The following is a 21485-nucleotide window of genomic DNA, read 5'->3' on the forward strand; positions in this document are numbered from 1 at the left end:
CCAGGCATCCGACTAGATGGTTGTATTGAGATTGTCATAGTCTAAGCATCTGAGCCCTTCTGTTCTTTAAAATCTGTGAACAGTGAAGGTTGCTGGCATAAGTTTTCATGTTACCGTGCTGTGTTTTCTTAAGTGGTGTGCCCCACTGAGGAGCAGCATTCTAAAGGTTGCTTTATAATACCCAGTATTCCTTTAAAATAGTCAAATTCTGGTCAGTTTAGCTCCAGCAGGTTTTTTGTAGGTTCCCAACGGAGAGTTTCCCCGGCACAGAGGTACTCTGTGTTTGGTGTGCATGTGCCAGACGCATAACCGCGTCTTCCTTTCCCCGGTGATCCATTAAAGAGTCACTTTGGTGCTGCACTTTAGGGTTGTGTGGTACCAGCTGAAAGGATGCCCTATTGTTCTTACACTTGTGAGGATGAGGCTCTTCATCCAGTGCTTCATCCAGAACTACATGTAGAAAAGAAAACAACACACAAACCCAACAAAACCCCGAACTTGATTATTTCCTTTTGAAAATGAGCATCTGTTTTTGCGAACCCTTACTGAGAAGTGTGCGCTCCATAGATTCCTGTCCTCTCCTCATTCCATGGGCAGCACCCCCAGAAATTGATTTCCACTGGTTTCACGGAAATCTTCTCTATGCCCTGAGAGAGGCCCAAGGCCAAAAAGGTGTGAAGGGGGGGTTACGTATCTCCTAGTGACCTCTCACGCAGACCAGCAGAGCTGTGCTGAGGACACGTGGTGGAGACTCCAGCGCTGGCATTGAGTTAGTACACATGCATGGAGGTATCTGCTGGGGTCCTGCGCGTTGATGACACCTGCGCGGGTGAGAGCTTGCGTTAATGAGCCCCATGCTCTCTTCCACCAAAGCCCGAGGGTAAAATCAGGCATCTCCACTTAAAGGGCATTTTCTTTATCTCTTCAGATGATGTAGTTTTCAGTACCATCTTTCTACAGAACACTTACAAACAGGAAGGCATTTTTAGAGGTATTGAATTCACCCTGCTTTTTAAATTATGTTTGCTTTTTTAACATGTGGCATTTTATAAAGCTAACTGGTGGTATAAATCGTAGGGTTATTTTTTAAATTTAATACAAGCTCCTAACCTAAATGTGCTTCCTTATAGACTGTTTTCCTTGTAAAGTATATAATTAAATGTCAGGGTGTGGGCTTTTGATTTTGAGTGGGTTTTGATTCTCCAGAATTTCTCATCTAAAGCTACTCTTATTCAGGGAAAATCAACAATACCGTTTTTTCCCCCCTGTGGTGAGTTAATTTATGTAAAGGTGTTTGTGCAACATCAGTTAATGTCTCTGAGACACAGATGGACTGCAGGAAACCAAGCTGAAGATGCATCTATTTATGTTTGAGATGAAGCACTTGGGCATACTGAAATGGGACATTTGGATTTGCTGAACCAAAGTCTCCCAAAATTATAATTTCAAGATGTCTGGTTATGTCCGGTTACTTCGTATCTAATACGAACCAGCCTAATTTGTGGTTCTTGCTTGGGAGGAAATTAGTAGATGTGAAGGGTAGCTGAGAGTACTGTGGGATGAGAGGGGTCATAGGTGGCTTTAGCTGGACAAACCGTGGGAGAGAGGGAGTATGTAAATCTGACAGAGATCAGGAATAGGAATCAGGATAGGAAATGAGACTTTGTCATTTCTGTTATTTTTCATATCCACAACTTGTTTTATAGTGAAAAGTTTCATTCTGTTTTGTATGTCCCTGTTTTGATATAGCTGAGATTCAAAACCTATGGCAAATACCAACATTTTCCATAAAGCAAGCATTCCACTTCCAGAAATGAGTTACAATCACAGACTTTGCACAATTCAGAGTGTATATATTTGTCCAGTGCAAGTGCTGACAAGCAGACTTAAAAAATTCTGATTTCATTATTCTGGCCTCTTGGCACTTTAAAGTTTTATACAGATCTCATAAGAACTGGCTTTGGAAATTTGGGTGACAGTTCTATTCCTTGGCAAGTCAGATTTCAAAGAAAAAAAGCTGTTCTTACTGTCACTCCTCATTTTAGTGTTTGATACCAGCCGTGAGCCAAATTTAAAAGATTACTATAAAAATAGATAATATGAGATGGGAAGAATGAAAGACACAAGAAAGTTGCCTGATCTTTTTAATAATTCCAACTATTTCAACTTGATTTATAGCATTTGTTTTATCTCAACAAGTTCAGCTATTGGCAGGTTCACTATGTAAACCCCTGCTTTATCTTCTTTGTTTTTCTTTCTCACTGTTACAATTCAACATAATGAGATGCAAGTTCCCCTCTTATCATCTTAAGTTAGAAAAAAAAATGTGGTAAAAGTTTTGTTAGCAACTTGTTAATCTTTAATGAGTGTAAAGGATGATGCTATCTACTGTTTACAGTTTTAAGCAAAATAGTCTAAGGAGTATCTTCCAGCTATCAGATCAAATATAAATAATAGCAATGGTGCAGAATTTGGCAGAGTGAATATACGTATGTACATGATTACCTAATTATATATGAACATGTGGGTATATTCACATCATGCTAATAATGTTCTTTTTAAGTTTTAATCTCAAGTATAATCTCCTTTAAGATTTCACCAGCAATATAAGAAATTGGAAACAGTGCTGACTTTAGAAAGTTTTAATTTCTTTTCTCTTATAGATAATGTCTGTTTGTAATGTAGAAATCGTACAAGTACAGCACAGTTCACTAGGAAAATGAGGTTAGTGTTCTCAGTTTAGTCCAAGTTGGACAACACATTATTTGGCACAATTGAGTGGCCCAGCTCTAAGAGAAGTACAAAACTGAATAAGCATAGAGGTTTTATTATTTGAGCCGAACTGTATGCTTAGAACGATGAGAAACCCTTGTTTCCACATCCCACCTGCTTTCAATTGCACTGCTTTTATAAGCATTGGATATACAGTAAAAAAGTCTCATAGAGAAATGCTGTTCTTTCATATTGTGCATACATGAAAAGCTGCATACTTCTGCCTTTCATGTACTGTATTTGTGTAGACAAAAGTTGTGTAAGTTTTAAAGAAACATTGATAAAAATATTAGTGCTTACATTAAACAGTGATAACATTTTTCAGAAGACAAATGTGAGATTTTATGTTTGATAGACAAATCATTTTGTTATGTTATTGTATTTGTTATTTGTTATTACATAAACCTACTTTTAAGGGGAAGTGCCCTTTTCTTTGTCCAGTCTTAATGACTGCTTGGTAAAATGTTGACCTCTGTTGGGGTGTAAGTCTTAAATTATGCATTCAGTTCCTGTGAATTCTAATGTTAAGAAGGATGAAAATCCTACATTAAGAAAGAAGTTATTCCAGTCCATGGAAAGTGTTGCTTGCTTTGAAAGAATATGATGGAATAGACTGCCAGTGATGAGCTTCCCATTCTGAGGGTCTTCAGAAACAGGTTTGGTTACCAGTTGGAAAGTACTAGCTCGAAGATAAGATTTAGCGAAAGCATGACAGAAATCCTCAGTCTGATATGTCTGGTACTGTACTCAGAGATGTTGAGCCTGAAGACCTGAATTTTCAGACTATGATTGCAATAAAAGGATGGGATTATTAAATCATGGCCTTGCAGTTGACTCATGAGATGAGTAGGAGCTATTTAATTTCATTTCGAGAGAGAGATGAAAGAGACTGTGTTCTGTATGCAGTTCTGTCTTGGACCTGAAGTTACAATGCACAGAGAATTTTAGATGGCTTTAGCCTGAGCTTAGGTTAAATAAATAAACTGTGAAGTTAAGTGCAGTTATCAAATACTCCGTCAAACAAAAAATAAGGCTGCCTTTTTCATATAGTCTTGGCCTTCTCAGAGGTGCCAGAGGAGGAACTTCAGCATTAAGGGTGTTGAAAATAGCTAGTAAAGCAGAAGCCAATGCTAATAAACAGTTTTGGAAGTACTGCGAGTGGTTTAAGCATAGTCTGGATTATTGTTATTACTGTTTAAATCACAGCAATCAAATAGCCAAGCATCGCTTTGAGTGATTAAGTGGAATGGCCGTCAATGAAAAACCTTCAGGCTGTATTGCAGACATAGGGATGGGTGTGGTCCTGGTCAGCTCTCCCAAACATTACTTTGGATGCTGTTGCAGGTACAGAGCAGGGTGTTACATGATATTTTCAGAATCTGGCAGATTTTAGTTTGGTTTGGATATTTTTTATGTACCTTGGCAGGCATGCATATCCCTGCAGCCATACAGCAATCTGCATTAATGGCTGAAGTAACACCTACTGGTGAGGCAGAGTCAATCAGCCACAGGCTGCTGTTGACTCATGACTTCAGCTGACTCATAATCCCATTGAGTTTTGCAGGTCACTTTTTGTTCCCACCCTGAAGCCCAATGCCAGTTCCTGTCATGATTTGTATACCCATTGATTAAGAAAGTAGATTATGTGCTTTGTGGACAAGTGAGCACATTAAGGTGCCTTTAAGGAAGATATGGTAGAGCCTTGTGTTATTTCCATCAGCTAATTAAGTTAATTAAAATTATTTATTCACATTTAGAAAAGTCTCCACCCAAAGTTTTAGGTAGATTGCATAAATCATAGAATCATTTAGATTAGAAAAGACCTTTAAGATAATCAAGTCCCACCATAGAGCTCAGTGTGTCAAAAGACCTTAGTGTGTCATCGAGTCCAGTCCAGAGCTCAGTGTGTTGAAATGACACAGAAAGATCTCACAAAGATAAGTGATTTATTTCAAACTATATTCAGACTTTATCGTCCTCCTTATATATTTCCATCTCTCCTGGAAGAGCCTGGAAAAGCAAATGAGGCTTGAAATGTGCCAGATCTGGGTATTATCATGTGAAGATGGAATCCTATGCCATATAAAGGGATTTCTAGATCAGATTTAAGAGAAGGAATAAAGGAAGAGAAGATTTTGATCCTGGAATTTGGAAGGTAAAGAAGTATTAGAAGCAATTCTAGGAAGTCATTCAAAACAGTCTTGGCTTGAATGGGAAGTAGTGTCACAGCATCTCTGAAGATAGGTATCTCAATATGTTCCAGTTTAGTTTTACAAACATGAAGTCATTTAACTTGTCAGCCCATCCATGATATTTGCTAGATATGAGAATAGCTGATTCATTTTTTGAATCTGTAACTTGTTAAAATTACTAGCCATCTTTTTTCCAAGCTACTGCACAGGGACTCAGTCTGGTAACACGTATGGAATCCTTCAGGCAAATACTATTTCTGACAGCACAATTTGAATTCTCTTGTGTGGGTGGAGAAGATCTGGCCATGTTAAGTGTGAGCCAGCAGACCGTTCCACCATTCTTAAAGGAACTGTCTGTCTTGAGCTACTTGGTAGTCCTTACTGCAACCCATTAAATGAGATGCTAATACCTGGACCTGTTTCAGAAGTGCTTCTGTTTTACTGCCTTCCAAAAGGCATGAGAGAAGGCTAGTATATTTGAAACTTTGTTACACATTTTGTTGTTCATATGTTTTTCTGTTTTCTTGTTCCTCATCTGTAGTTTAAACTAATAGTGGTAAAACTAAAATTTGATCCTCTACTTTTCATCTTCGTGCACCATTGAAGAAGTGGTTTTCACACTTTCACAATCTTGTATTTCTGCTGGCCCATTTCCTGCAGATGATTGTATCTTTGCACCTTTAGCTGAAAACACTGTAAGGATGATGTTTATTTTCCTGTTTAATGTGGTTTCATGGGCTGTAGGCCATGACTTCATGGATGACAGATTGGAAAACTCTTACACAACATTCTAAGTAAGGGTTAAAAGTAAAAATGATCTATACCTTAACTCACAGCTCCTTTCAAAACATCTTACATGTGATATATATTGCCTTTGTTCCAAAAAAATCCCTGATTACAGCAACAAGACCTCTAAACTGCAAGCACACCGGGAGAGAAGCAATATCATCCAGCTTGTTGCAAGATCCTAGCAGAAGCAGATAATGGGCAGGCACAGTGGGACTATGTCTACATTTTGATAGATCTCCATCTACTGTATTTAGGTTTCACTTTTGCTGCAACAGAATTTCTCTCTTTACATTGTTGGCCAAGCTATCACCTTGAGAGGCTCCAGTGGAGCTTTTGGAGCTCTGTGTGAACCTTGATGTAAAGCTCTCCCACAGTGAGAGACTAGAAATGCCATGTGTAAAAGCAGAGACTCCTCTGAGAACACTTTGGAGACAGAAAAGCATCTGTTTCCTAAGAAGGTTTTAAACAAAATTGTATTGAGTTAAATGTAATATATGATTAGGTATTTCCTTGGGTGATGTCACTAGGTTCTTTTTAGACTTAAAACCTCCCACAAAAAAACCCATGCCAACATTACGTGCAAGTCATGTGCACAGTAAAATGCAAAAGATTAAAAATACCCAACTCATTTCCTTTTTGTTACTAAATGAGCATTGTTCATTAGCATTTTATATTACATTCGGAACATAAATGTAGATATTTCATTTTATATATATTTCAACACAGTTCTTTTATGCCAGAGTTTCAGAGATCATTAGCAAAATCAAGGAGGGATAGAGGAAGAGAAAAGGAAAAAATTATACACAAAACCACTATCATGTTTCAAAGATTTTTCCCAAATCAATATTCTAGCAAGGTTACATTGGAAATAACATTGAAATACTAAATGCATTGATATCACCAGTTTTGGAGTATAGATTGAAATAACGGGTCATAGCATCAGAGAATTCTGGGGCATTATTTAGGAAAGCATTTAAGGCTATATACTTGGATTCTTTGTTAAAACAGTGCTTGTGCATGTACCCAACTTAGCAGTAACTTGAACATCTACATGGTGTGTTCAGTTCCACTGATCTCAATTGATCATGCGCTTACGTGATTGGAGACAATTTTCTGAACTGGAATTGGAACTATTAAGTATCATGCATGAGGAGTTGGCTACTCTCTGAAGTAGTAAACCTGTCTCTTAAAGCTTTCTCCTATAAGCTGTTTAGTAGGAGCAGATTTATGTTGTTGAGGAGGACTTTCACGGACTTCAAGGTGGCTTGTGAAAACCTGGATGTACACCTTCTTGGAGAGGCATACATTATTGCTTACATAAATAAATACAGGTAATGGTGGCCTAGATACTGTCTTCAAGCACAGGTCTGTGGACCTTGCATGTATCAAGTGTGGAAGAGCAGCATTGAGTTGAATCAGAGCAGAAAGAAGCCCGTGAGGTTCCTCTGTCAGGTAGGTTACCTTCAAGCATGACTGAACTGTGTTTAGGCTGTCTCAGGTGGAGGAAAGGCAGAGTAGAAGTAAAGCAGCTCCAAAGACAGCTCCTTCTCCACTATATATACACAGCTGCAAGGTCTGGGAAACCTGACTTTCATACTGCAAGAGAGTTGATTTGTTCGCATGAGTTGATAACATTTAATTGATAATATTATGCTACTCAGATTAGAAAGAGAAAATCAGTTAGCAGCGGAAAAACATATAGTACGAAAATTAGACTGTACCTCTGCAAGCATTTACATGTTTGAGAATTCCTGTAGGACTCCTTAAGTTCGGTGGAATTACTTATGCATAAACCACAACAAGTGTTCACAGTACCTGACCTTAAATCAAAGACCTTTTTTTTAACTATTTGTGGCATACCTTTTAACAATGTTGGGATTTGGCATTTTGTTTCTGAATGTTCTTAGCCACTGATGTTACATAAGCTTAGAAAGAATTGCGAAGTGATCGATAAATTGAAACATTGCACAACAAAGGATCTCCTTCTCACAGTGTATTTTCTGGAGATTGTTTACCTTATTAGATTTTTTTTTTTTTCTGATTTAGCATGTTTGTCTGTGCTTTCTTAGCTTTGTTCTGGCACTTACCTTATTAGTCAGTGAGGAAATAATCTTAACATTACATGACCACCAGAATGAACTAATTTACTCTTCCTAACATTGTTAATGTCAAGTTCAGTAAGAAGCCTGTGATCTAGGACAGTTAGTTGTGTTGCGCTGTAATTAAACCAGCTCATTTACATAACAAATTTGGTTTGAGCAGTTTCCTTGTAGAAAACAGTAATTTGAATATAACTTGCATTTGTTATGGGAATCCCATAGCAGTGACGTCTCCTGAAAATTTGTGATACCAAATTGCCTGTCTATAAAAGTTGAGCATGTTTTCCCTAAAGTCACAGAAAATCATAGAACGATGAAAGCTATATTGCTTTCCTGCAGTCTGACTATGCTTAGTTTTTATTGCTTCCTGAGCCCATGAAAAAAATCCATAATACATTTAAAACTGATGCAGGCGTGTTGGCTTCCACTACTCTTTCTGGAGGTGCTAAAAGGCTCAGTCCAGCAAAGTGCTGCTCTCCCTCTGGTTCTGCTGATATTGGTGTGAGGTTGGAGGCCCCAGAACTTTCTAGTCATTGTTCAGAAATGCACAGATTTGGGCCTTAAGGAATTCTTAGCTGGATCATCAAATCTGAGTAGCTTTACTGTTTTTGTTGTGAGTACTCGAATTGCCATTATAGCTACTAAGGCGAAGATATGCCTGGAAATATCTAGGGGTGTAGCAGAGGGTAACTGTACTTCCATCTATATGAGACAAGGCTAATGTCAGTGGAAAAGTCGTGGAAAAAAGGAGCATTACGTGACAGGTCTTTGGTATAGAGAGATGCTAAGACAGCTTAGAATACTTATGAGATAAAAAAATACAAACCGCTACTACATTACCCCTCTATCCTCCCAAAAAACGTACTTGGCATTTGCAAAGATAAGGTTAATAAACAAACAAACAAAAAAATTAAAAAAACCCAACCAAAACAAAATAAAAACGCCAAGCAGATACAGATTTTTGAGGAGCAATAGGAGTTATGTGTCCATTTAGAAGAAATTTCATCTGTTACTTTAATACAGGCTCTTTTTATTTTGTTCTTTTGCTTTTAAGCCAACACTGAGACTTATCAAAAGATTGCATTCGGAAAAAAAAACTCTTAGAGCATTTTTCTCATATACTGTAGCTTAAATGGAATGTGTGAAATTCAATATTGGAAAGTATTACAGAAAAGTATCCTTTTTCCTTTGTTTTTTTTTAAACACATTTTTCCTCAAACCTGCCTCTCTACCGATGTCTTTTCCCCACAAGACTCCAAAGGAAAAATGACATCAAATGGTAAAATCATGTTGTATGTTATTTCCAGAAAAATCCATGGAAATCTTGAATATGATTTTATCATTTGCACTGTAATGTTCCATTGTTAAAAGGAGCAAGACATTGAAGAGTATTCAGTTGCTGAATACTTGATGGTAAGCAAAAGCTGATGTTTCTGTGAATATTACAAAACACTTAGGAATTTGTAGCACCTCAGATCTGTTGTATGATAATAGGAGTTAGAAATGGAAAACTCCTGTTATATCAGCTTGACCATCTCCCTGACATCACCAGATTGTTGTCTTCATTGTGGTACTAATTTACAAATGTCGTAAGTCGTGTGGCTTCCACCGCTTCCCTCGGGAGAATACATGGCATTAAAGCAGCCTTGAATATTCCTTTCCTTGACTTCATCTTCTTGAACCTCTCTTATATCTCTTCATTGCACTAAATTCCTAATGTTGCTTTGCCCTTGGCTATTTTATTTCTCTCCCTCCCCTCTTTTTTTGTTTTCCACAAAATCACACAATTGTTTACACTGTTCCTTTTGGAATTTATTCTATTTTGTTGTACTGGTTTCTGGTACTGACAAGCCATGAGCTTATGTGTACTATAGGCTGTAAAGAAAATGTTGGAAATCTCTACTGGAGAAACTGATGTTTATGTATGAAGATACTAAGTTGTTTTGTGGTCATACAAGTTAAACTTGTACAAGAATAGAGCTCTGTGAATATCTGGGGGTTTTTAAGTTTCTGACTTGAAGCAAAAAAAATGAGAAAGTTGTTATTTTGGAACAACCTCCAATGATTGATTCAGGTTTCTCTTTTTCTCCTCAAATTTTGTTTAGACTTCCTATCTGCTAACTTATTTTAAAAACAAAACCCATTATATTCAAGGAAGCTTGTTTGTGAAATGAAAATTCAAAAGATTTTGAAAATATCAAAAATGCTGTGGTTATTTGCTTTTTTTTTAGCCAAATTGATCTGACAAATTCAGCAGAAATTTGAACAATGGTTTGTTTGACCTACCTTTGCAATTTTCTAAGGAAAACCATCTCAGCTGAAAAGTTTGCTCAGTATTAGCTAAAGTTACATAGGTAGATGAGGAATGTTTGAAGTTATACTAACAGAGAGGTTGTAGGTCTTCATATGTCAATTATGAGCTGCAGCCAGCCTATAGGAGTAGGAATTGACTGTAAAATGTGTGTGTGTGTGTATATATATATATGTGAAGGATCTGAGATCTTCCTGCAGGCAGACACTGGGTGGCTGTCTCCAGGAGTAGAATTCACTGCCGTTCATATGAAAACAGTGGAAAATCTTGCCCTAAAGCTAACCTACCCCTGGAGTTTTGCCTATCTGTCATGGTGATCGCTTGTCTGGGAAGATAAAGGATTTGTTAATAGTCAGCTGGCTGGTCTGTCTGCCTGGGAAGTCAACAAAAAAGCACAATGAATCAAGCAGAAGACTGATTACTATGGCATTTCTTCTCCCCAGGAAAAAGAGAAGAGTTACACCTACGCCAAAAAGAACCCTGTTTTTAATATATTATCATCTGTCTAATCTCAATGTACATGGCCCAAATATATTTTTTTGTCTGCCAGCATATTATTTAAAGTGCCAACATTTCTGAAAAGCTTAGTAGGATTTTGAGTTGCAGTGAATGGAAAGATATAAGCACTACAAAGAATAAATTGAAGCATTGACATTTGTGTGGCCATAATTAGTTAAGTTTCAGATTTGTATGGTGCATATCTGCCTTAGAAGCCACTGAATTAATTTACCACCCTAACAAAGACTGATAGCTAATTATAAAGAAGAGAGGTTTGGTCACTGAAATGCAAAGTCATTTTTAGGGATTTACTTCCTGGCAAGAAATATCTTTTCCAGCTGAAATGTGTCATTTGTGACGACTTCTTGTGATCATCTCTAAATGAAAACAACTGTTTCTCAAAAAATTTGCAAGCTGTCCTAGAAAAATGTCCAGGATTTGATACGTAATTGTGATAAGCCAGGTATTTTGAGAAAATAGGTTTTTTCATCCAAAATTTTGGCTTCATTGAAATTACATTTCCCACACTAATGATCAGTGATTTAATTTTAGATAGGTAACTGCTTTTTAAGCAGCTTGTCTTCCTGCAAGCATATTCAGTTTGCTCTGTAATAATGTTTTGATTTTTTGGCAGTTTTTTGAGTTCCTGAATTGAGCCTGGAATACTGTTATTTGAGTGCTGCTTACAGAGCTCTACATAGCTTCAAATTAACCAGCATCCCATTCCTCTTTTTCTTCTCTCCTTGATATCTATAAATGTAAGCTAGATTCAGTGTTTTGGCAGCTCCCTGTTTCTTACAGAATGTGTTTATTCCAGCAGAGTGTGTGAGAGTGTGTGTGTGTGTGTATGCATATATATATATATATGTATGTATGTGACTGGGGTCATTAGAAGCAGCAGCTGTGCACCTTGAGAAGTCTTGGTCATGTCACTGGATGTTTTTCCTGATGTTCAAATTTGGTAATTTTATATTAGAAACATTTCATATGTTTTAGGCATTTTCTAAATACAGAGCAGAAAAAAGACCTAAAGAAAGCATAGAAGCTTTGTGACATTATAAATGCAAGAGTTTGAACTCTACCTTCAGCTTGAGTACTTGATAATCCCAGGAACTGTGAAGTGGTGCACACCTCCTTACCTTTCCCAAAACAGATGGGCAGTAATTCAATCTACTTGCTCATTCCTTGGACCCATTGGTGGCAACTCTAATGCTTTTTAGGTGTTGGGGTTCTCAACAGAAGATTTTGTAGTAGGGTTGTGTATGGGTACGCGCATGTGTGTGTACACCACATAATGTAACAAACGTTGAAGACAATAGTATTATACAAACCAGGCACAGCATAAGTTTTTAATTGTCAGGATAAAATTAATGGTAGGGATATTTAGTTGCTGTACATTGAAAAACAAAGAACCAAAGAAACGAGATTGCCTCAGAAGGGACACTGTCACTTTTTGTAACGTGTCCTTTTTCACAGTCGTCCTGAGTTGCCACTAGTCCATGTCTGCAGAGTCTCCATTGAGGGCTAATGCCTAGGGGCATGAATGCACGAGAACTTTACAAGGTGTTTAAAAGTTAATTAAAAAAAATAATAAATGTGGACACTTGATAAATGTTACCTTTGTTCTTGTTACCTCCTTGTTATCTCCATTGTGTTACACTGCTATTACATGTCATTATTAAGTCAGAATGACAAAAAGAAGATTTTCAGCAAGGTTTTTTAAATTTTGTGGGAATAGACCCTGCTGTTCCCAAGGTAAGAGCTGCCCCTTCTATCCTTGCTATTTTGTGGCAGTTTAGAAATTTAGGTAACTTCAGAAAAACTTTTAGAAACTTTAGATAGCTTCATATAGGTTGGACTTGTCATGTTAGTTGCAGTTAGTCGGGGGCTATATTTAAGAGTGAGTGATGGAAACTGTTGTTTCACATTATCCATCCTGTGATGTATATGGTCCCTTAGGACAAAGAAAAGTTCACTGAATGAAGTCCTTGCTATCAGTCACACTACTTCCTAAATGAAAAGCAAATTTATTTGATTTACACAATTCTTTAACGAATGAGTCAGTCCATGCTTCCCACTCATTCAGCTGCCATCACTTCCCTTTCAGATACAAAACTCTGATCATTTTTAAATTACATATGCAGTCATCAGTGACTTACTGGTGACTTGGGAGGCAATGGTAAGGCTCACTCTCAGTTTATTATTCCATAAAAAGTGATACAGAATACTGATAAAGTCTAGTTTCTACCATTAAAGCAGTGTAAGAAAGTTTGTAGCTTGTCCGTAATGATGATCAATCTTCTGCATTGCATTAGAGTTGATGATTTTACACTAATCCCTTTCGCGCTCCAAGCTAAACTGTGTCAGTGTGCTTGGGACAAGCAAGATATTGTTAGTTTCTTAAACTTTCTGAAAAACCCTTTGAATTGTGTCCATGGAATAAAGATTATATGCTAAGAAAAGGGAAGCTGTATATATTTCCTCAAGCAGTTTATAATGATAATGAAAATCATTAGCAGTGAGTAGATGGAGTTGTTAAAAAGAAAATTATCATGGTTTTCAGAAATGTGACTTGAAGGTGCTGGGAAAAATCTGTTGTCCTTTATTAATAAAAAAGCAAAAAGAGTTATTAACTTTGCTCATTCAGAACATTTACTTTTGGATCCAAAATTTTATGAAAAACAGTTACTTAAAGCTGTAGTTTGTTCTAAGACTGTTTTATGTCAGGTCTAGAAATAGCAATATTATCCATCAGGCCATGAGGTGGGGTGTTTTTTTCCTCTTTTCTTTTAGGTGGGAATAGCTGAACAAAGTGGTGCCTCCCTTCTCTAACTTAATCTGAACTGAAAATAACTTTTGTTGTCTTGTTGTAACAGCCCTTTTTCTGAGTCACTGTATGGAAAAGAGACTGGGAAGTATATCCCAGTCTGAATACTGTAGATCAAACACTTCAAAGCCAACTTTGACTTAGTTTTATGCATGCTTCAGAGTAGACTAATGTACAATAGTATCCAGGAAACTCAGCCAGTAATTCATAAGAGTCCAAAATGTTCTCCGTAAGATGAATCATAGCAGCATAAATGATAGGATTTGAGAAGATCCTTTAGGTCATCCAGTTCAAAGCCTGTGTATCTTCCTCTTCACTAATCCCCACTAGGGTTTCATCTACCCTATCTTTGCAAACCTCTCATATCCTTGACTGAACCACCTCCCTGGGTAGTTTCTTCCATTGCCTAATTGTTTAACCTGAACATCTTTAAACCTTACACCATCATGCTTAGTGTGAACAATTTATGACTGCAGAAAATGATCCTTTCTCCTCCCTTCTGCCATCATGCTCAGATATCATCCCTCCCTTTAAATGTTTTGTGTTTTTTTTTTTTCTCTAGCTGCATGAATAATAATTCCAGGAAAGTTGGGGGGGTTTTAGCTGTGTTTGGTGCTTCTGTCTCTGTAACTGATTTTCCTTGAACTTTCAGTTTTCAATACTCGAAACCACATTTTGATGAACTTTCTGTGACTCGATATGTATGCATCAAGTCATGCTTTTCAGGAGGCAAATTAACACAACTGAGATATTCTGTGTCTTTGTTCATAGAAGCTGCTTTCATGAGGCTGTTAATGTGCTTTGACTGACAAATACACAAAACGATTTGAGGGATTTAAGTGACTGAAGGTAGAATCTGTTTTTGACCTCAGATACATGCAATCTCTTGTTACTAATCAGGTTATTAATTTAATCATAAATTTTAACTCCACTTTGAAAACTGACTTCCAAAACCTCCTGCGATTGCCTACTACAGAGGAGTTAAAATTTATCACAATTATTTCCAAAAGCAGCTTCCCAGTTCATAACTGTGCTGATAGAGAAATAAAACTTTTAATATACATTTGTCTAAGTGTGTGCTCAGACCAGTATTATTCTGATAGGATTTTTGGATGATCTATAAAATAAAACATTGAGAACTTCAGAATGGGGGATATGAAGATGGAAGGAAGCTTTTTGTCCTGATGAAATGAAGTAAAGGAGCCTTAAACTACAGAATTTTTAATTTTATACCCTGTATTTCTTAGGATCTGCCTCAGCTTGTCAGAATATACTGATGATAAACCTCTCTGATGTTAATCATCTCACCTACTATGATATAGCATGTGCCAGTTAGATCAATGTGAAATTTATGTTGTTCTCCTAGATGACTAATAAATACTGCATGTTGAAAAAATACAGAGTAGAGGTGGGAAGGCTGATTATTGCAAGCCATGTTTTCATACTGCCTCCCATTTTGGAGTTACACAACAAAAATAGCTGCAGTCTGAACGTCACCTGACAGCTCACCTCACCCACAGTTTACTCATGTGGTAGTTCTTTGATCCATGCAGAAGTATTCCAGGTTCCCTATAGCCATGTATAGTGCTGTCGGGCAAAGTTGTATGAAATTGAGGTAAATCCTGCTATATTACTTCAATTCAGCCAGCCCATAATTACAGTTAATGCATTAGGTTTAGTGGATCCACTGTGTGTCATGAGCTTGAAAGTAACCATTCGCTTTGCCCATTTTGGCATGGCAATTTGTAGAAATAGTCACAAGGGTTATTTGTAAGAAGTCAATGTCATGGAAATAACAGGTTTTGAAAGCAGTATCTTGGGCGGTATTTTATGGCTCAATATATTTTTTTTATTATAATTTTATAATTACATTTTAATTTTTAACATGTTATGTTTTCAGCCTAATAAAGGCAAAGATGCATTAGGATATTACAGCCTTTTCATTAAGATTTTTTTCCCCTTGATGTTTTTGTAAACGTCCCTTCCCTAATTTCTGTGTTGTTACGCTTCTTAGATGTCCTCTAGCCAGTACTCAAGTGTATTGAAGTTGAGGGCACTGTGCAGCGACAGTGTCACATGTCTTAAGTGTGCAACTTAGTGGGCAATGCTGTTGCACAGGTTAGCGCCTCTTGGTCTCTGGTAGATCCGCAGCTGTTTTCTTCAGGTGCAAAGAGCTGACCATAATCATACCACCTTTTGCTGTTTCTGATCCAAACTACGTGCGTGTCCAGCTTTTGTAAGAATGTGCAGAAACCAGTTTCATAATTCTTGCAAACTCTTTTCCTTGATTATGGCGGGAAAGTAAGATATCCTGCAGTATTTTTTTATGTATTACAGAATTGTAAAGAGCTCCACATGTGATCTCAACAAAGCTATGTAGTCAGGAACGGTATTAGCTGTGGCTTCTACACTGCATTGGGCTACATGGGGTATTTCACTGCACATGCATGTGTCTTAACAGCTTTTTCCACTGTGCTACTTCTGCAGGGCTTTCCTCAGCAAGTATGTGTTAAGATTGTTATTTCCATGATGTATTTCAAGTGGTATCTCCTTTTATCTTCTCTCAGCCTTCTTAATCTTTTAGTCCTAGAGCTATATTTCTTTCTCCTCTCCGGCATTTGTAGCTCATCTTGGTTTCTTATAATCCGCATGTTTTGTTGTCATGCTACCTACCTCCTTCCCCTAGATCATTAATGAAACAAGATGGGACCTGCTGCTGGTCCCTTTGGCATCCCAGCGTGTGCACTATGTGATAAGAGTTCTGAACAAAAGAACTACCATTCGAGGGCTGACCTTTGTAAACCCAAGTCGGCTCTTAACAAGGTATTTTTAACTGTCCTTTTAAAAAAAAAAAAAAAGGTAGAAACTTCGGTAAGGGGTACTTCTTAGCCCCTTGGGGGCCTTGGGCTTCCAGCTGTTGCTGAAATTTTACTGCTTTAGTCTTTTGTATCTTGGTGATTTTATCCTGGATCTCTTGCTCTGTTACCTTCACTGATGCTTTTCTTCAGTCTCAAGGCTTGAGATAAAATTTGTTCAGTTTAGTACTCTTAGCCGTGAAAGCCACTGTAAATACTGAAATCCCCAAGCACCAAAAAACATTGATAGTATAAAATAAAAACTGAAAAAGAAATCTAAATGGTTTTGTTCATGTCAAATTGCATGGAACTAAATGAAAGCATATTCTTTTAAAATTATGTAGATTGTTGGTGCTAAATTCTGTGTGAACATGATTGTGAAGGCAGCTGGGCTTCTATGTGACTGGTGACTTGGGTTTAGAAGCCTGGATGCTCAAATTTTATTCTGCTGACCTGCTGGATCATTTCACTTCACTGCGTACGTGGGGATTTCAGTCTTCTTCAGAGATGGCCGTAAGGAGAAAAAAAAAACCCAAACCAACCAAAACACAATACATAAAACCCATAAAAGCTGTGTGTTATTTTTATGATTATTCATATATCATTTGGAGATGGTGCCAATTTATTTCGGATTGCTTTACATTCATTAGAAAAGGATTTAAGTTAAATCCTTTTCAAGTAAACTAAGAGTGGACATGTAAGAAACTGCTGGGTTAAATAATCACTTTAAGGTCATGCAAGTATGTGCATATACAGATTTGTGTGATTACTCACTGTTCTTTTTCTCCCTAGATATTCCAAGCAACTTTTTATGAGTTTCTACCCACTTTTCCAATTCTGTCAGGTTCATTAATGCTAAGATTAATATCCAATCCAAGATAGATTCATCTCTTGAACTGATTTTTGGAAATAGGAAACTCATACTCTTGATTTAAGGCAGAAGTTATCTGCACTACAGGGGTTTTGCTATTTTCCCCTTGCACAAAGTGTTAGTCTTATATTAAAAACAAACAAACAAAACCCCCCAACCTTGTTAATTAGGTTATGCAGCCTAATTTTCTATTGTTTTGCAATTTGTATTGCCAATTCTACTTAGAAAAAGCGGCAGGCAAAATGCAAGTAGATTGGAGCAATGGTGTCTCAGATCGTATGTCCAGTTGTTTTCTGACTTTTTTTTTCTGATGTAAAAGTATTCTGTGGTTTTATAACTTCGACTGTATCATCCATTATATGCATAAAAGAGCTGATGTGAAATTGCCCTTATTGTCTTAATTTTTTATATTTTCTAAACTTGTGAGTGCTTGAATTTGCAAGTTATGCGTTTTTATCCTGTTTTGCATGTAATAAATTGTTTCCTCCAGCTATAACCAAGGCTTTTACAAACTGATGGAATCAACAATGTAGTGCATGTAGTTGCCAAGTACACTGAATTTTTAAGCATCTTCTTTCTGCTTTATAGGTTTGTCTGAGGATGCAGCAGAGGAATCAGAAAAGCCATGAAATCTGAAGACGACCCTCAGGAAGAATTTCCATCTGATGTCAAATGCATTTGTAATGCAGCAGTACCAATCCATTTTACTCTGTACTGATTGCAGCTTCCAGGAGGAGAGGACTGTGCTAATTTATACAAAAAGTTTCATTCTAATAATTTTGGTTGGGTCTCCCTGCCAACTACTAGCATCCTTTCTGTGAGCAAAGTTTAAACACTTGCCCAACTGTGGTAGGGGTGTTGTGTTATGTTTCGTGATATATCAGCCCTTTCTAAGGATTCAGTTGATTGATCAAAGACTGTTTACACATAGTTAAAAGCAACCTTTGTTTCAGCATATGTTTTATCTTTTTTTTTTTTTAAAAAAGATATTCTGAACTGTACCTCCCTTTGAGATTATATTAACATTTGTTATTTCACAGTTTTGACAAAAGATAGCTATCTCCTTTCTTCCTGTACTAGCATTCACAATTCCAGACAGCTGAAATTCACCACCAGAAGAAAAACTGGTAATCCATCAATTTTTTTTTTCCCCTCTCTCATTGCTTATACAATCTCCTGCTCTCTAGAGATATAGAGTAAAATATGTTTACTGGACATAAAGGGCAAACCTTTTTGCCATTAACTATGTCACTATGAACATGAATAAAGTCTATACTGTAAGTACCTTGAGCACAGCAACACATGGATCTTTCAATGGTTACCTGTGATTTCTGTTTTCTTGTCAATCAGTCTGTTCTAGTTATGGATAAGATTTTCAAAAGTAACTAGCAATTTTTGAGTGCCTTAATTTTTATTAACCCAGTTGGAGGGTGCTTTGAGGGTTGAGTTTTTAGAACATACTGAGTATTTGCCTTGTGAAAGTCAGGTCCCTGCAAGGTGTCTGAAATGCAACACCCAACAACTAAGGTGACCTTTGAGAGGACCTTGGCCTGGAGTTCAGAAGCATCAGGCTCATGTCTGGATTCTTGAGAGTCAGTTGAGATATCAAAAAGATACTCGGAACTGAAAATAACTGGGACCTGGCTGAAGTGTTAAAACAGGCATTTCAACGAGGCCTCTCCTGGCTGTTGCTGGTTCATACCAAAGTACAAGTTGCAATCTTTTGGATGCCAGGTACAAAAAGCACTGCTAGTCTCAGCTTAGATTCTGGTGGATGCAATTGCATGGGCCGTCTCCACATCACATGCTCCTGTTGGTTTCCACAACAGGGATTCACCAGCTCCTGTTCTAGCTGTAGAAGAGGTCCCTCCAACTCACTTTTGTGCTGTTTCAGCAGAGGTTGTGACAGTTGATGTGGTCTGTGCTAGCTTGGATAAAAAAGGAGACTTTATTCTTCAGGATGTCTTAAGCCATCAACCTCCATCATCTCCATATCTACTTTCACCCTCTTTGCATCCACCTTCAAAACAAAACCAGCTTTGCGCCACTTGTGCATCTGCTGTTTAACCCCCTGGTCCTACTCTGGCTCAAGTAAACATGATGTAACCATGTTTCATGGAGCCTTTTCGACATGATAGCTATTAAATAGACCTAAGTGGCCAGGGACCTGGCTAAGGCTTCTGATACCTCTAGGACTGAAGTGGGCAGCAACTCCCAGTAAAAATGACTCTGTCCCCTGGGAGACCTCAGATGTCTACAAGCCGTGGGGCCAGAAATCTTGCTTCTTTCCCAGGAAGGAAAAATCCTACCCCCTGCTTTTTGTGGAGTGATTCTGCCGGCTGACTTTTCTTCACTCTGATCCCTCCCCTGTGGTTTTTGCCAGGAGGGTGGTATCCAACCCATTGTCAAGGTACCCTGCTGCGCTGCGAAAATTACACAATAAAATAATCTCCTGTAGTCTCTGTACACACCTCAATGACCAAAGAAAATCCATGGAGAACTAATCAATTACTGTAGCTATTAGGTTTAAACTTTAACATAGATCTCAAATCTTCTTTTGTCCTCTTGTCAGCGCCTACTAGGTAATCTAGAAAAATCAACCATGGTTACTACTGAAAACCCATACCATAATGATGTGGAATCCTGGACCAAAGAATCCTAAGCTATAGGCATATAATATAGCTGGAAAGTGCACTACTATGAGACTTGTGTGAAATACATTACTCATCATAATTACCATTATTGAATGTGATCCCAGTGCTCAGAGCTGCCTGGCTTCATTGGGAGTTCAGGGTAAACAGCAAGTAGGCCCTCAGGTCAATAATACCATCCAATCTTATTTAAGTTATTTTTTGTCATTTTAAGATGTAAGACTCAGAAACACTCTTATACGCCTTTTCTGCTCTGTGCTTTGTAAAATGAGGTCTCATGAGAATAGTTTTACAGGAAGGGGAAAACATGTTGGTAATAAAGAGGGGGGAGAGAAAAGGTAGAACTGTCTATAGTAGTAATGTATGACCTCTTTGTATATTGCACTAAATTGCGGTATTTGATAGTATCATCAGGATTTAAAAGTTCAATTGAGTAAAAATTACTTAGTTTCCCCCAATGCCAAATAGTCCACCTAATTCAGAGGAAGGAAGTCATTGAAGTGTAGTCATTTGCGCAGCAGGCTGAGGAAATATTGTAGTCATTTTTAGCAGTTCTCAAATGTAGTTTGAATTTTAAAGAAAGTTCTTTTTGGCCGGAAAAGAATCAGGCCAATTACAGGAAGTTTTGAAGTTAGAAAGTTGGCCAACTGCAAAATGTAAGGAAACATTGCTAGTTTGGGGGGACCAAATGTTTGGTTCTCATCAATGATGTTTCTGAGGCCAAGACAGACGTTGCTGGCCAATCAAACTATTCTGAACAGGATTTTAGAGTAATGTCTGGTCAGCTGTTTTGGTCAGCTTAAATGTGCAGACTGTCTACATGTTGAGCTTTTTGAGGAGAATTTTATATGTTTAGGTGGCTCACAGATAAAAATGAATTTTAAATGATCATTTTGTTGAAAATAATTTTGTATGCATATATCTAAAAGGAATTTTGTGACGTTTTCAAAACCACGCTGTGAGTCATGGCAACTTTATTATATTTGTGCTATAGCACTTTGAAATGCATTTTCTAAAATAAGTCCTAATGTAAAATATATACATTTTTTTTCTGTTAAACAGGTAAACACTTCTAGGGTTTATTTTCTTGGTAGAGTTTATTTTCTGAATGTTATTTCTGAATATTATCCAAGGGCTTTTATTTTATTTTGGTTTTGTGCTGTTGCAATTTAGAAAAACAGATTAAAACAATTACTACTCTGATGACCAAAATCTGGAGGTCTGGGCTCTGCTGATCTTTTTGGGCTTTGAACGGAATGCTGAGTTCAAACTAGGACTGTGGTTTCCAGCCCCAGATTGATTATTCTATCTGTCTATTATTAAACTACAACACAGAAAAACAACATTTCTTAACTTTCAAGGGGCTGGGTTTCACTTTATAGTGTATTGTCTTTTTCTCTTCAACATTTACTCTACAGCGAGCATTAGAGATAAGTTTAAATATTCTTGTATTGCTTATAAAGAGTAATATACTGCCATAAACTGAAATTTGCTGAGCAGAGATTGTATTTCTATGTGAAGTCCTTCCAGCATAAAAAAAAACACAGGGTATGCATCATATTGAATAAGTATCTTTCCTTCTTATCAGAATATCCTGTTTATAATTAATCTATTAAAAAA

The 21485-nt window shown here is 37.3% G+C and overlaps 1 protein-coding gene across 4 annotated transcripts in view; it reads left to right on the forward strand.

The window, feature by feature from the left end:
- The window catches only part of BBS9 (Bardet-Biedl syndrome 9), a 309029-nt gene extending 287952 nt beyond the window's left edge, over nt 1–21077 (forward strand). For all 4 annotated transcript variants that reach the window (XM_075745399.1, XM_075745396.1, XM_075745398.1 and 1 more), the window contains one exon: nt 17803–21077. Coding sequence is in view for 3 of the 4 variants with exons in the window: in XM_075745396.1 (XP_075601511.1) it covers nt 17803–17843 (41 nt within the window). In the remaining variant the exon portion in view is untranslated. The remainder of the gene's footprint in view (nt 1–17802) is intronic.
- Nucleotides 21078–21485: the final 408 nt, after the last annotated feature.

This window comes from Balearica regulorum, chromosome 2, assembly GCF_011004875.1.
Source record: "Balearica regulorum gibbericeps isolate bBalReg1 chromosome 2, bBalReg1.pri, whole genome shotgun sequence".
Taxonomy (NCBI): Eukaryota; Metazoa; Chordata; class Aves; order Gruiformes; family Gruidae; genus Balearica; species Balearica regulorum.